General features: G+C 46.9%; 1 protein-coding gene across 1 annotated transcript in view; it reads left to right on the plus strand.

Moving 5' to 3' along the window:
- The first annotated feature begins 5,375 nt into the window (after nucleotides 1-5,375).
- Nucleotides 5,376-15,588, plus strand: part of Trappc10 (trafficking protein particle complex subunit 10) — a 61,900-nt gene continuing 51,687 nt past the window's right edge. The window contains exon 1 of the mRNA XM_021649662.2: nucleotides 5,376-5,588. Coding sequence (XP_021505337.1) covers nucleotides 5,522-5,588 — 67 coding nt within the window. The 5' untranslated portion in view covers nucleotides 5,376-5,521. The remainder of the gene's footprint in view (nucleotides 5,589-15,588) is intronic.

Raw genomic sequence — 15,588 nt, forward strand, 5'->3', positions numbered from 1 at the left:
GCCACGTCCAATTCTTTTCTTATTTTCATTCTTTTGTTCTTTCTTTTTTCTCTTTCGATGTGCAGGGAGTTTTGCCTGCATGTGTGTCTATACACCACCTGCATTCATGATGCCCACAGAGGCCAGAAGGGGATATAGGATTTCCTGGGACTGGAATCACAATGGGGCTGTTTACTGCCATGTTGGTACTGAGAATCAAACCCAGGCATCCAGAAGAACAGCCAATGCTCTTAAGTGCTGAGCCATATCTCAGCTCCTCCTTGTCTTGTCCTGAGTTCTTTCAGATTAAGAATCAGCTAAATCTCTTTGACTACTTTTTCTGATGGTTCAGCTATGGACAATCTGTGTTCTTGCCATCATATCAAATCTTTTTCAGAGTTTACCTTGTATCCTCTCCCTCCTCTTTCCACAAAGACCCCCCCCCCCCCGGGTTTCCCTTTTAACACTCAGCATTTCCTTCTTCATGACCTTGTGAGCTGACATGTATGTGGGACAGTCTCTATGCTCTGGTAGTGACAGAAGAGAGAAGGCTCATCTCTACATTTGTGCTGAAACCACCACACAGGATTGCCTGTCTCTGAAAAGACTCTGAAAGAAGTGAGAAGAAGCTAGTCTGGTATTTCATATTTACTGTTTGCTGGTTGTTTGTTTGTTTGGTTGGTTTGGTTCTTCAAGACAAAGCTTCTCTGCAATGGCCCTGGCTGTCCTATGGCTCACTCTATAGACCAGGCTGGCCTTGAACTCACAGAGATCCACCTACCTCTGCCTCCCAAGTGCTGGGATTAAAGGTGTGCACCACCAACGCCTGGTTTGTTGGTCATTGTTTTTTTTGTTTTGTTTTTTTTTTTTTTTTTGTTTTGTTTTTTTTGGTGCCTTCCTTCCTGGGTATCAGTGTCTTCATCTGGTACCATCTCTCCCTATCTGAGGTCTTCTGTGTCTTGTACAGTCTGCCCTCAGGTGTTGCAGAATATTTGATCCCCTTGTGAACCCCAGTATTGTGAACTGTAAAATCCTGTTTCTTGTTTGGTGTGGTTGAGCCCTATCACACACCTTTAATCCAAGAACTTTCTGTTTATTGTGAATAGGTGATTATGGTGTGGTTCAGCCAGCCTTAGAACAGACCTTTAATCCAAGAGTTTTCTGTACAGGATTTAATAAAGTTACCCTAGGTCAAAAGGCGGAGCAAGAGACCAGCTGACAGGGACTAAAGAGTAGGAGGGACTTCGAGTTGAGACATGTTTAAGGCAGCACGGAGAATTAGAAAAAGCTTTTATCTTAAGCCCTGGCTTTAGCTTAGGCTTCGGCCCCTCAGCTCCCTGGCTTTTTGGGCTTTGAGCTAGCAAGCCTTCAGCCTTGGGTTTTTTGGCCTTTTGCTCCTGGGCTGTCAGTTGAGCTAGTGAGCCTTTTAGGTTTTTTTTTCCTATCTGTACCTGAGCTGAGAAGGAAAGTCAGATGCGTGCTTTCTCTTCCTCTTTGAGCTACCAGGTTTCACTCCAGCATCTGGCTCCTGAGTCTTTATTGGTAAAATCGAACAGTTGGGATTTTCATTTTTTTCTTTATAACAACACTCAGGCCACATTTCCTGAGACATTTTTTATTATTGCTATTGGGATTTTTTTGAAGAATACTATTTGAGATTGAAATGTTTTAAAATTTAGTGTTAAAGATTTCAGAGAGCTGGTGAGAAAGCTCAGTGGGCAAAGGCATGTGCTGCTGAGCCTGCCAACCTGAGTTCCATCCCCGAGTGGAAGGAGAGAACTGATTCCTGAAAGTTTCCTCTGACCTGCACACGCACACCGCGGCACACACGAATGTGCATGTACCACACCTAAATATACACACTAAATAAATAAGTGAATGTAATAAAATGTGTTTTTACCTTGTTTCAGATCTCCAGATTCTGATAAGTCAGATCCACCCTCATCATCAGGCCTGGGAAGGCAATGTTCATATATTCTGCCTTTCTTCTTTCTTGCTGCTTTCCAATAGCTCATCTGCATGTAATCTTTGTATGTGACCCACTCAGACTTTGCAGAGCCTCCTTGTCTTTTCTTGTTCTTCTCCTTTGGCAGCTCCTGTCCCATGGGAGCCAGAGCAGTCTACTTACCTGTCCCTCTCGGTTTCCAAGGCTCTTGGTTCTTGTGGCTCTTTCTTTGGGTTGAATGATCTCTGTCCTTCTGTGGTCATGCCCCTGTTCCTCTTCCTGTCATCTCCAGTTGGTTCTCATCCAACCCAGTTGTGTTTTCATTTCAATTATTCCGTCTTCCAACTCTAGGATTCTGCTCTTTAAAATATAAAATTTTATTTTTATTTATGTGTGTGTGCGTGCGCATGGGTGTGTGTCCATGTGCCACATATGTAAAGGTTTCCCAAGGGTCCGGAAGAAGGTTTCAAAGTCCCTGGAACTGGAGTTCCAGGTGGTTGTGAGCTGCCCAGTGTGAGTGCTGGGAACTGAACTTGGGTCCTCCACAATGGCAAGAAGATTTAAACCACTGAGCTATCTTTTAAGCCATTGGATTCTTCTAAAATATGTTCTGCTATAGGGCTGGAGGGATGGTTCAGGGGTTAAGAGCTCTGGGTGCTTCTCCAAGAGATCTGGGTTTGATTTCCAGCACCCACGTAGTGGCTCACATCCATCTGTAACTCTACTTTCAGGGGATCCAGTGCCGTCTTCTGGCCTCTGCAGGCACCAGGCATGTCCATGGCGTACAGACAAACATGCAGGCAAAACGCCCACACACATAAAATCATAAAACATTTTGTTACCCTGCTGTCAGCCTTTTCTCGTGCATGTTAATGCAGTCCCTTGAATATACATTTTATAGTTGTGTTCGCCTTTGTAAACAGAGTTTCATGTGGCTGCTTTCTGCTGAGGTTGTTTGTCTTGGAGGGGCCTCATACTACCTCTTTCTGTCTAGTCATTTCTGGGTGCACATTGGACTTTGATAAGCAACACATTGCAAAGTCTCTGGATTATCTAGGCCTTGAGTTTTGTCTTCCACTCTAGTTCCCAGCTCAATTAGCCTTTCTCTTTGTGGGCCCCTGTAGGTTTGTTCGTATTAAAGACTATTCAAGGTGCCCCCTTTACCAGTCCTTGTAACTGGCAGGACTCCAGCTCCAAACTTGATCAGATCATATCAATGAAGTCTTGTTTTAAGTTTTATTGGAGGGCAGCGACTGACAAGTTCTGGCTTTGAGGCCAGGTCTGGCCACAGCCTTTGATATAGAGTCAATTCTTGGCTAAGAATTGACTTTAAGCTGCATGGTGGTGATGCATGCCTTTAATCCTGGCACTCGGGAGGCAGAGGCGGGTAGATCTCTGAGTTTGAGGCCAACCTGATTTGCAGAGTGAATTGCAGGAGATCCAGGGATACACAGAGAAACACTGTCTCAAAAATACAAAAATAAATAAGTAAGAAAATAATCAGAGTCCTTACTTTAGTGTCTCGACTGAACATCCTACAGCTTGGCCTTACTGAGTGTCACTGTTGCTCCTGACAAGCCTCATTGGCTCTCATTCCTGTGAACTTCCTGGAAAGAAGCTATATGTCTGCAAAGACTGATTGACTAATTACAACTATAACAACATGGAGAAGTTGTAACACTGCCGGTCTAGAGGCTCATTATTTTATCATATCCTACCCTTACTCCCTAAATAGCCATTCATTGCCGGACCCCCCTTCTTCCCCCCTCCCGTGTCAGTACTAACACCCTGTGGCTAATAGGTAAAAAACCATTTGGAATCTATTAACTTAGCAGAGCACCAGCTTCCACCAACTCCAAAGCTAAGGATGTCATTTGAGGCCAGCAGGAGAGATTCCCCCATCTTGCTGTGACCATCCTTCTGATGTACCCACCAATGCATTTTTAATTGACTTGATTTATGACTTTCTATGCTCTGCTACTATACAACTTTTTCAAACTGCTTCCACGTGGGAACATGAAACGTGGGTAACCCACTCAGGATGCCTCAGAACCCTTGTTTCCTGGGCAGTGTTCCCTCAGCTTTGGCTTCAAGACAAACCATCTCTTACTCCACTTGAGGAGAGAATTGTTTTTTGTTTGTTTGTTTGTTTTTTCCCACTTCTCACAAATGCTTAGCTGGACAGAGTCCAAACCCTTTGTAGCATCTGCACAGTCTTTGGACCCCTACTCTCTCTTTGCTCTGCTCTCTTTAGGTCAGTAATTCTCAACCTTCCTAATGCTGTGACCCTTCAATACAGGTTTTCATGTCGTGGTGACTCCCAACCATAGAATTATTTTGGTTGCTACTTCACAACTGTAATTTTGCTACTGTTACAGATCATAACATAAGTATTCTTTCGGAGATAGAGGTTTGCCAAAAGGCTCGGGACCCACAGGCTGGAAATCGCTGCTCTCTAGGCTGTGCCTGGCAGTCTCCACCTGCTTCAGCTGCCCCAATCAGTTGCCCCAAAGCTCACACCAACATGCACGGAACAGTCAAGTCACGCTTAGACATTTCGTGTACATACTGAATTTCATTTGCAAAAGCTTTACATGCACAATAAGAAACTTATTCAGTTCAAAGTAAGATTTGATTTTGCAGCATCTCCAATACCCAGCGGCTTCAAAGCAGTACCAGCTATGGGTGGCCAGTACTGGTGAAGGTGGGACACAGGAAACAGTATAGCCCTACGTTCCGGAAGCCAAGGGAAAGAATGCTGAAGGCAGGTGGAAACAACGTGTGTGGGTCGTACAAGTAAAAAAATCCAGAAAGAATAGTGGGAAGTTGGCATGCCAGAAGGTGCACACAAAAGACTGTGAGTTGTAGGGGGTGGGTGGGAACACTTTCGCTCTTGCATTGCTTTGAGTCAGCACACTTGGCAAGTTGGTGTTAACAAGCAAGCAGGAACTCAGTTTGGCACTGCGCAGCTGAGCTCTCCCAGATGTAAAAGAGCAACAAAACAAAAAACCTCGAGATCCGAGGCATCCTGAAGAGGCTGGAAAGGAGGAAGCTCCCTTGCAGGAATCCCGCAAGGTGTGGCGGTAGGGGCGCACGGATAGGAGCGAGGATGAGGGTCAGGAAGCACCCGCAGGTGCGAGGCCGAGGGTCATCCAGTTTAGGCAGGTACGCCGAGGCCAAGGGTCACCGAGGCTGGGGAGGTGAGAAGCCGCGGGTCACGGAGCGCAGGCACGTGCGCCACCCGCTGTCCCCCGGGCTTCCTGAGGGCCGAGGCAGAAGAAGCGTCTCCTGCTCTACACGGAGCCACAGCGACCTCCCCTCGCCCCGCCCGCCCCGCTTGCCACCCGCTGCCCGCCGCCCGCACAGGGCCTTTTCCGTAGAGGAGCCGGCAACGCCGAGGCCCGCCCCTTTAAGTCGCGCGCCCCGGAAGTGGTCACGCGGCGGCGCCGGGGCCGGAAGTGGACGCGGCCGGCGGCGGCGGGCGGCCGGCTAGGAGCTGCCGGGGGCCGGCAGCGAGGAGGCGCGGGCTCAGCGGGCCCCGCGCGGCCTCGGGTGCCCATGGGGGGCGGGGGGCCGGGCCGGTGACGCCGGACGCCCATGGACGCCCCTGAGGAGCCACAGCCGCCGGTGGTCTACACCATGGAGAACAAGCCCATCGTCACCTGTAAGTGCGGCCGGGCGAGCGGGGGGCGCGGCTGGGCTGGGCAGCTCCCACCTACGCTGACACCAGCCGACCTCCGACCTTTCCGCGGGTGACCTCCGACCCGCTGTGCAGCCAACGCCGAGTTTTGGGTCGTGCCCTGGGCGGTTCGGACCAGCTCTCTGTGTGCTGTCAGAGCTCCTGGGCAGGAATCGGGCCGGCCTTCCCCGTGAGTCGGTTCTTGTGCGCGCTGAGCTGCGCGCTGACCGCAGTCCGGTGGGCAGGCCCCGGCTCTCCGCAGAGCGCAGGTGCTCTTCCTCTGGTAACAGACTGGCCCGAGTGGCAGGTGGCTGGCCAAGCCGCTCAGGAACCCAGCTCTGTCAGGTCCAATCTTCCTGTGCCTGAAGCCACTCCACCAGCGAGTTCCCGCTCAGACAGCCCCTTTTGCACTTATTCTTTCTCCCACTTAATGCACACCACACACACAAAGGGATTTTTTTTCCTCAGCTGCAGAAAAAGAAAATTCTTCTCATTTTTAAAGCATAATTTCAGAATTGAGTAGTTTTGCAAACTACTACAGACTCGTGGGAAGTGTGGACATGCTGGTTGACATTTTGACGGGTTGCAGTGCTGCCTGTCAAAGTACAGGTGTAGTGTTTTTTGTTTTGTTTTTTTTTTTTTCGACAGGTGTGATATTTGGGTGTTGGTAGTTCAGTATGTGCATGACCTTATGAATTTACTTTTTCTAAACAGGAAGCACTGTTTGCAAAATCTGGTGCTAGGCCTGGGGTTCTCAAGGTCTCCCATACACCCTGCTGGGCGCTCTCTTTTGGGCCCTTGCATGAATGGGCATACTCCTTTCAGGCCCCTCCTGTACCCTCCTAGACATTTCATATTTAAAGACTTACATAGCTTTGTCTTTAGATGACCTTTCTCAGGGAAGTGGACGTGGCTTTCTTAAAGTTGGGAGAGTTGCGTAGTTCAGCAATAGTTTTTTTTTGTTTGTTTTCCTTTTCTCCCAGAATGCTTGGCAATTGAAAGCCTTGCCAGACTGCACCTGCAGGCAGGTGGACAGATGTGGCAGAGCTGGTCCGGAGGCTGCCCCACCCTGCTCAGGTGCTCCTTGATCCCCTCAGGGAAGTTGCACCCATTTCATGTTTGGATTCAATGTGTTCCTGTTACTGAGAATTTTTCCCCAAGTACTGTGCATTTCCTTGACCCTTAGCTTTGAACATTACCATTTCAACTTTCATAGGCATTTTATTAGTATACTTCTGAAGGTAAAACTCCAAATTCTGAGGCATAGGCTGTGACTAAAGGAGAAGGGTTAATTACTCTGCAGTTAGTGCTTGGGAATGTGTGATTTCAGTTTCTTACCTTCCTGTGTGCAGGACATCTGCAGGGTGCTGGGTGCCTTCCTGCAGGTCTGCAGGAGTTTGAGTGTTGGTGGGGGATTTCCATGGCTTTGAGGTAGCATCATAAGAAAGTGTGTTGATGGTGTCCCCAACTTGGAAGGTGCAACTCTTCATCAGTTTCAGAAAATAAAGTCATTTTAGAGAACAGTAAAAGCAGTCTCTTTAAAATAAAAAATTTTGACACTTGGAAAACTAACTTGGTGTACACTCGATGGTGTTTTTATGTTTCTGGGGCTGCAGCTTTGGCAAGCACTCATCCTGGTTCCACCTTATTCTGTCTTCATCTTGTGTTTTCAAGGAGAAGCCAGTGAAAGCAGTTGAGAATTCTACCCTAAGGCCAATTCACAATGAACAGCACTTCGATACTGTGTGTTATAATTCTTAGTGTTTGCTCTCCAAACAATGTCTCATCTTACTCAAAAAAATATTTCCTTCAGCTCTCCCCAAACACTTACCTAGCCAGAATGTGTTCATTTTAAAATGAAAGCCGAGTTCATGTTTATCATTGTGTGTGTGTTGGTGTATGTGGAGTTTCTTCCACCAGTGGAGAACAGAGAACAGGCTCAGGAGTTGATTGATTGGAACTGTATTGGCTTTTGTTGTTTTGTTTGTCTTTTCACACAGGCTCTCTCACTGGGACCTGGGGCTCACCAATTAGGCTAGTCTAGCTGGCTGGGGAGCTGTACGTACCCACCTCCCCAGTGCTGGCATGGCTTGCTTTTTTCATGGACTCTAAGGACCCAAACTTGGATCCTAACGCCTCCCTGGCAAGCAGTTTATAGACTGATTTTTCTTTCCAGCCTCAGTTTTTCCTTTGGACAGTGACTAGTGCTAGACTGTGGGCATGGAGAGAATAGAAAGTTCGCTAAGGTTGGGGATCTACAGAATAGACTGTTACTTAAAAATGCTGCTGAGTTATTTTAATAACGTATGGAAGTTTTAGTAGGTTTTAAGCATAATTGGAAGATTCTTAACACCCTGCCTTCTGGGCTGTGGTGGAGAGAGGCTATCTCTGCAGAGGATCTGTTAGCACTGATGCCCCTGTGTGGAATGTACACGGTGCCAGCTGGGCAGTTGGGAAGGCTGAGTGGCTCAGATGATGAATCGCCTAGTCAGGATAATTTGATGCTTACCATAAAATTTATTAATCGTGAAAAATGCTCAGTGATCCTGAAAACCAGCTGATCCATTTGTTTACATTTTAAGTTTTAGCTTGGTTTCCCCTCTTCTTCAGACAGGCTCCTGACCCAAGATATGTTAGGAGAGATATGTTCCTTTTACTGACGTCCCACTAGCCTGTGGCTTTCCTCTGTGATATAGCACACGCGGTCACCTTGGAACAGTGAAAAATCTAATAGATAACGGTCCTCTCCAGATGATCACCTTTCACTAGGGACTGATCTACTACTATAAATTTTGAAAGGAGAAAGAAGACAGCAGAAACAAGCAGTGTTTTGTACCTGGTTGGAGTTGGGCTTTCCCCTGTAGATGAGAGTTTATAGATTTGGATTTCCTACCCAGTCTGAAAATACAAATTAAAGTAACCATGAAGTGAGTTTTTCTTAAAATTAGTAAACATAGGTACAGGTGGGAGCAGATAGCAGCCAGTGACTGAGCAGGAGGAAGAGTGTGAGGGGGTCTGCGGGCAGGGCAAGTAAGAAGAGGGCACCATGTACTCACCAGCCCCCTCCCTCAGTGGTGGGAATGGAACCCCGGGCTCTCAACACCTGCCCATCATGTGCTCAGCTGCGGAGCTGTATATTCAGCCCTGTCTTTACTTTTTCTCATTAAGAAGCCCAGGCTAGTCCTGAATTTGGGGTTCTTTTGCCTCAGCCTTTCAAGTAACTGAGATTGCAGGGCTGCTACAGCAAGCCTGGCTTTGTAGGTGTGCCGTTTCTGCCCTTCTGCAGATGAGGAGGTGAGAGACTTTAGGCCGAGGTCTCTCTGGCATCTTTCTGTGTCTCTTTCCTTCCAGTTTCCCCTAGGTGTTCTCCTGTGTCCCACCTTTTCTTGCCTGTTTTACCCTGTTCGTGCCCTATCTGTCTGCTCACACACAAGCTGCCCATCTATTCACAGTGCTTGGTCTAAGAGAGTATTTGTTTTCAAGTTCCAGATTGATGACTTTGACTACCTCCCCTCTTATATCTGATTCTGCCTCAGCAAATATTGCTTTATTGTGTTTGAAATATGTCTAGCATCCAGTTATCTTTCCCACGTTTATGGTGGCCCCCACATCACAGGCCCTTCTTTCTGTCTGTGGGATTCCTGCAGTGGCCTCCTTGTGTTCACCTAACCTTCCAGAGACGACATAACACACAATTTCCAGCTCAGGCTCCTCCACTGTCTCATCACCTTCTCAGGATAGCTTTCCCAAGGCTAAGGGATGGCTCAGTGGTCCGTGCTTGCTGAGCATGTACAAGGCCCTGAGTTCTACCCTAGCACCACCAAAACCACAACAGAATAACCTTCAGAAGCCCCCAGGAAACCCCCACCCCCACCTCCAACTAGCCTCTCACTCACTGTATTGCTGTACCTGCCCCTGGCCTGGTGGTCTCTATGGTACTCTCTGGTCCTCGGCCTCCCTCTGCTCCCAGCTTCTGAGGACATACTGGTTCCTTGCCTGCCCTCTGGTATCCGCTCAAGTGTCACTAAACCTCAGGCCTGCTCTGCCTTCCACACTCCACTTGTGTTTGGGACCCCGCTGACTTCACCCATTTTTCTTGGCTCAGAGCTCCTAACATAAATATTTGTTTTTGTCTTTGCTTATTGTTTCTCTTCACATGAAATCCAGGCTAGAGCAGAAAGCTTCATGACTAGGGGGCTTGGTCTGTGCTTCACTGCTGTGTTCCTGGCACCTTGAATAGCACTTGGCAAGTACTGGGTGCTGAGTCTGTTCGTGGAGTAGATTAAATAAGTGAGTACGCATTCTCTCAGGGAACATCCTGCTGGGTGTCTCTTAGCACTTCCATGAGGTAGAGGCTTCCAATGCTGTAATGTTCTTTTCCTTCCCTACACTAAGCGCTGTGTGGAAACGCTTGGAGACCACTTGGCTTGTTTTTAGGTAAACTGAACTTGTGCATTTTGTTTGGACTTTTAACCTCGGGAATATACACTAATCCAGTAAAACAAAGCTAACCAGTATGCTAAGGGGCATATTTGAAAGATCTTGGCAGCTGCATTTAGGTAAGTTGTCTTTACTGCAAGTCAGGGCACATTTAACATCTCAACCAAACTGAGGTCTGTTGCTTGTGGGCTGGGCCTTGTGCTGGGGAGACCCACCTGGCATTTGGAAGAGCCCTCAGAAGATGTAGTTGTAACTCCAGTAATCCACAGGATCATCTCATATACTCTGTTTTTGGCTTCTTTGATGGCCATTGTGCATTAGTTCATCCTGCTACAGCATTCCGACCACCAACTGTTGAGCAGAGTGCCTCTCTATGACAAGTCTGTGTCACATTTTTTGGTCACGAGTTGGTAGATAGATATTTGGATTGTTTCTGCATTTTAGCTCCTGTAAGTCTGCCGCATGTCTTTGTGTGGACATCGAGGATTCTAGGAGAATGGCTGTGTCACATGGTGCACTTATGTTTAGCTTTTTAAGAATGTGCCAACTCTTCCCAAAGTGGTTATACTGTTTAACGTCTTTGGCAGTGTACAGCTTCCCACATCCTCACTGACAGCCTGTTGTCTGCCTTTTCAGTGTGGTGGAGGCTCCTCTGTCTTGTTTGTTTGTCTTGAGACAGTTTTCAGTGTCTTACGTGTAGCTCAGGTTGGCCTGTAACTGGCGCTCTTCCTGCCTCAGTTTCCCGATGGCAGGTGCCCCACACATACAGCCCTTAGTGAAATGTTTATTAAAGTGTTCTGTTAATTTTCAATTGTATTATTGAGTTGCAAAACCTAATTCTATTTTCCAGATAATACATCTTGTTATCAGTTACATATAATGCACGTGTATGTGAAGGGGAGAGATTGATGTCTGTGTTGGGTGTCTTCTATACCTTATCTTTTGAGAGAGGGTCTTGGGTAGTTAACTGATTGGCTAGAATAGACTGACTACTGTGTTCAGAGGATCTGTCTGTTCCCTGCCACCTTCCATCCTGCACTGTTAGAGACACTACAGCCAACCACAACCGCCTTTGACCCTGCCCAGCCTTACAAGGCAGGTACTTTATCCACAGAACCATCGCCCTAGCTCCTCTTGTCTTTTGTTAGAACAAACCATGTTTGTTTAACACAGCGGCGCTCAACCTTCCTAATGCTGCAGCCTAATACAGCTCTTCATGTTGTGGGGGCCCCTGCTCCAACCATAAAAATATTTCCTTACTACTTTATAACTGTAATTTTGCTACTGTTATGAATTGTAATGTAAATATTTGATATGCAGGATGTCTGATATGTGACCCCTGGGTCCCCAGGTTGATGACTACTGATTTAGCACATGGCAAAGGGAGCAGTGGTAGGAATGGAAGGAAAGACTGAGATGACGGGCTGTTGAGGAGTCCTGTTCAATGAGGGTGAACTATATTTTGGGTAGGCTGCAATTTCCTGGCACGTAATTCTTGCATGCAAATGAGGACAATCGTGGTCGGCTGGTGTTTGGTTAGGGTGAGCCACTATGTGTGCAATGTCTCCCATGCAGATGGAGCAGCTCTGTGGTATAGGGTTGCTTCTAATGTTTGGTGAACTGTTCTCTCTTCCTCAGTTTGGGTGGGATAGAGCTGTTGCCCAGGCTTACATTGGGGATACATTTCCCTTTTTGAACTCTCAGTCATGACCTTCCTCGAGTGGCCACCTTCTGCCTCAGCAGAACCATGAATGGAATCGTGGGGGACTGGTTGGAAGTCTTTTCTTTAGTAGCTTCTTTGAGCTGAGCAAGGGTGGTGCATGCCTGTAGCTGTGGCCCTGTCTGTAGCTGACTACTCTGGCAGGAGTTCCTGGCAGGCCATGAGAAGAGACCCATACTTGTAGCAATTTTGGTAGAAGGTCTGCATTGTCTGGTCCAGGAGGCTTATGGGAAGTGGGGCCTCCAGTGCCGCGGGTGAACATGGTCACCGTGTCACATGGTTAGAACTGTTGAACCCCAGAAGACACAAACTCGACAGGAGGGTAAACCCAGGAGTCTTGAGCAAAAATGACTTGGAGGCCAAGATGCATGTTTCTGTCTGGTTGACTGGGAGGTAGAGAGAAGCTTGGGTTCCACAAAGGCATATATGGTCTTTGGGATTTAAGCATGCAGTAAAGGAAATACTGAGCTATGCAGTCAGTCATTCAGTAGTACCCAGAAATATGGAGGCCATGGCTGCCCCTAAAGGAGTTAGGGTGCCTAATGCTGTGACCTATACAAGAAGGGTGTGCAAAAGGGCCTGAGCTCAGGGGAGCAGGTTTCTTTTGAGGAGAAGATGCAGGTCTTTAGTTGATTACCACTTGGATAGGCACTTGTACATCTTCTGTGGAAATGGAAAACAGAATTTTACCCTGGACAGATGAACAGAGTACTGACAACTGTGGAGCCGTGTATGTTGGATGAAGTGGCTGCTGGGTGATGTTTTCTAAGTTTTTAGAAGCACCAGGTCCTGGCTGACCCAGGTCAGGATGAGAATCTGGGCAGTGCTGGTAGAAATTTGCTTTGGGACATTGCTAAGTATTTACTCTTTGTTATATTTTCTGGTTGGGTGTTTAAGAACATAGTAGTGGCCCTAAATTAAACTCATTACTATAGTCAGTCAAGACTCCTTAGGAATTACTTGGGGACTTAGGAGGAGTCCCTTGGTATGACATCTGAGATGGATCAACGGTCTTACTGCTCACGTGACTTCCCTTGAAAACAGTGAGGACCTTTCCATCTGGAGTGACACTCTTTGGAGAAGGTATACATTGGTCTGAGTCTAGCCTCTGGGTCTCCAGTCCTCTCTGATCAAGATGACAGTGACTTACCGGAGCTTCAGACCCTTTAGAGGGTCTGTGAAGACTGCTCAGTGCTTAATGGACAACCCAGGACTGCTTGTTTGAATTAGTATCTAGATGAAGTTTTTTAATTTTGTTTTATGTGTATGAGTGCTTTTGCCTGGGTGTGTGTTTGTGTACTGCATGTGTGCAATGTGGCAGAGGCCAGAAGCAGACATCCGATCTCCCGGAACTAAATTTTGCAAAGGTTCTTAGCCTTTATATGTGCTGGGATTTGAGCCTATGTCCTATGAAAGAACAAACTGTTTTTAACTATCAAGCCATTTTCCAGCCTCCCAAATGAAGTGTTTTTGTTTTTTTTTTTTTTAAAGATGTATTTATTTATTTTATGTATTTGAGTGCTCTATCTGCAGGTCAGAAGGGAGCATCAGATCGTATTATAGATGGTTATGAGTTACCATGTAGTTGCAGGGAATTGAACTCCCGTCCTCTGGAAGAGCAGCCAGTGTTCTTAACTGCTGAGCCACTTCTCTAACCCCTCCAGTGAAGGTTTAAAGTAAACCGATTCTCTTAGAACCTCTGCTCTCCTGTTCCTTTTGCCTTCCAGTTTTTGCAGCCCTATCTCAGTTGCCCTTCAGAGTTCTCATTGATCAGCCTTAGTTAAGAGCTCAAATTTTATCCCTTTTTGTTTTGCTTTTGTGAAACTGTCATTGCTGGTGATGCATTCCCCTTTCAGCAGGTACATAATGTCCTATTGTCTCTCCACTCACCTTTAAAGGTTGCAAAATGGTGAGCTCCTAACTTGAACAGTTTTTCTCATTTATTAGTAGGAATATTTAAGTTAAAAACATTTTTACATGCACATCTAATGTGCTTGGTGTGCTGGTTTTTCCCCTTCACAGAACTGTCTGCAGAGCTGGCTCACTGTTCTTTTTAGCTTGCTGTGTTTGGCCGCCTGCTGCTGCTGCGTTGGTGTGTGCACTTTTATCTTTGACCAGTCAGAGCCTCAGTTTCTGAGGCAGGTAGCTTTGCCAGGTTCTTGACTGTTCAGCTTACTGTTCCCTGCCTCTAATCTACAGTCAGAATCATCCAAGGAAGGAAGCAGGGCTCCTTGGATGATTCTGACTGTAGATTGTTTGTAGGAATGGAGCCTACAAACTTACTTTGAGAAGTTTGTCACCAGACTTGTTCAATGGCGTCTTTTTGTATTTTAGAGATGTCTTAGTTAAAATTCAAGACTGTATGGCTTCATTTACTCAACTATTCTACCTTCGATATATTCTTTCTGGGGAAAAAACAACCTGCATCTGTAACTCAGCTCTTGACACCATCTGTAACCAAGTGTACTGAGGCGTATACAGCATTTCCATTAGATCAGGCCTGAAGTCAACTAGCAGGATTTACAGTGTGTGGAGCAATGTGTGTTTTGTATGCAGAATTGTACCACCATAGATTAGGGACTTGAGCTTTGGCAGACTTTGGTGTCCACTGGGGTTTTGGGACAGTCTCTTAACTCTAAGGGACAGCTGAATTCTGCCCTCTACCCTGGCATCTCCTTTACCTAAGCATCCCATTGCAATTTTTAAAATGGTTTATCCCACTATTTGAGAAGTGACAAAATGGTTCAGTGGGTAAAGGTACTTGCTTGAGGTTGATCCCTCAGACCACATAGTGGAAGGAGAGATCTAACTTCTGCAGGCTGTCCTGTGGCCTCCACATGCACACCATGGCTTATATCAATGCCCCCAATTTTTAAAATTAATTTAAAATTTTTAAAAAGAAGAAGAACTTTCTGTATTTCCCACTCTCGGGTGAGATATTGCTGGCTCCACTGGTTTCTCCACTCAGTGTGCCCTGCACTGTGCTGTACCTGGAGAGTGGGCCCAGACTGAGGAGCTCCGCTGTGCCCAGAGTCTGTCTTTTTCCTCCTCTGGGTGGGATTTGGGATAAAGCCCAGAAGAAGTGTAGGTCATGCCAGGTGCTATGTAATGTTGCTGGACTTGCCAGATTCTTCTCTTTTTCCATTGTACAGTTTTGAAGCTGCAGTTAGACCCTGCTGCAAAGGTTTTTGAACAAAGGCTTTAGGGTGATGAGGGAAGAACCTGAGAAAAGAAGCAGGGAACCCCTTAGCTCAAAGCTGGCAGTGCTCTTCTTAACATACAAGATTTACCTAGGCAGCCACAACACTCCTGTTTGCCTTGACATAAAAACCTACAAACCGGAGCCATCAAGATGGCTCCTCAGGTACAGGCGCTTACTGTGTAAGCCTGATGATCCACGTTCAATTTCCAGACCCTGTGAGGGATGGCACAGTGTCAGAAAGTCCTGGGGAGCTTCCTGGAAAGCTTTCTCCTAATACAAGTCTCCCAGGTCTAAGTGCTGCTCTTGAGGAGGGTAGTGCCTGGCCTCTTTGACTCTTACCAGCTGCTTGGTCTTGGGCTGCTGGGAAGCACCCCCCACATCAGTTCCTGTCTATACAGTGGCTCTCTTTCACAGGCCGGCTTGAAGTTTCAGGGATGCTGGGCCAGACCCCTACAAAAGGTTATTAATGTTCTTATCAAAGAGCTCAGAAACTCCTCACCCCTTCCTTGCCGGGAGGACACAGAACAGCGGGAATTGGGAGCTCTTGCCAGCCCTTACCTCTGTTATTGGGCTTGTGGCCTCGGAGCTGTGAGCTGTGCTTTCTCTGTCGCTGGAGTGGCACC

The sequence above is a fragment of the Meriones unguiculatus genome, chromosome 16 (assembly GCF_030254825.1).
Source record: "Meriones unguiculatus strain TT.TT164.6M chromosome 16, Bangor_MerUng_6.1, whole genome shotgun sequence".
Classification (NCBI taxonomy): Eukaryota; Metazoa; Chordata; class Mammalia; order Rodentia; family Muridae; genus Meriones; species Meriones unguiculatus.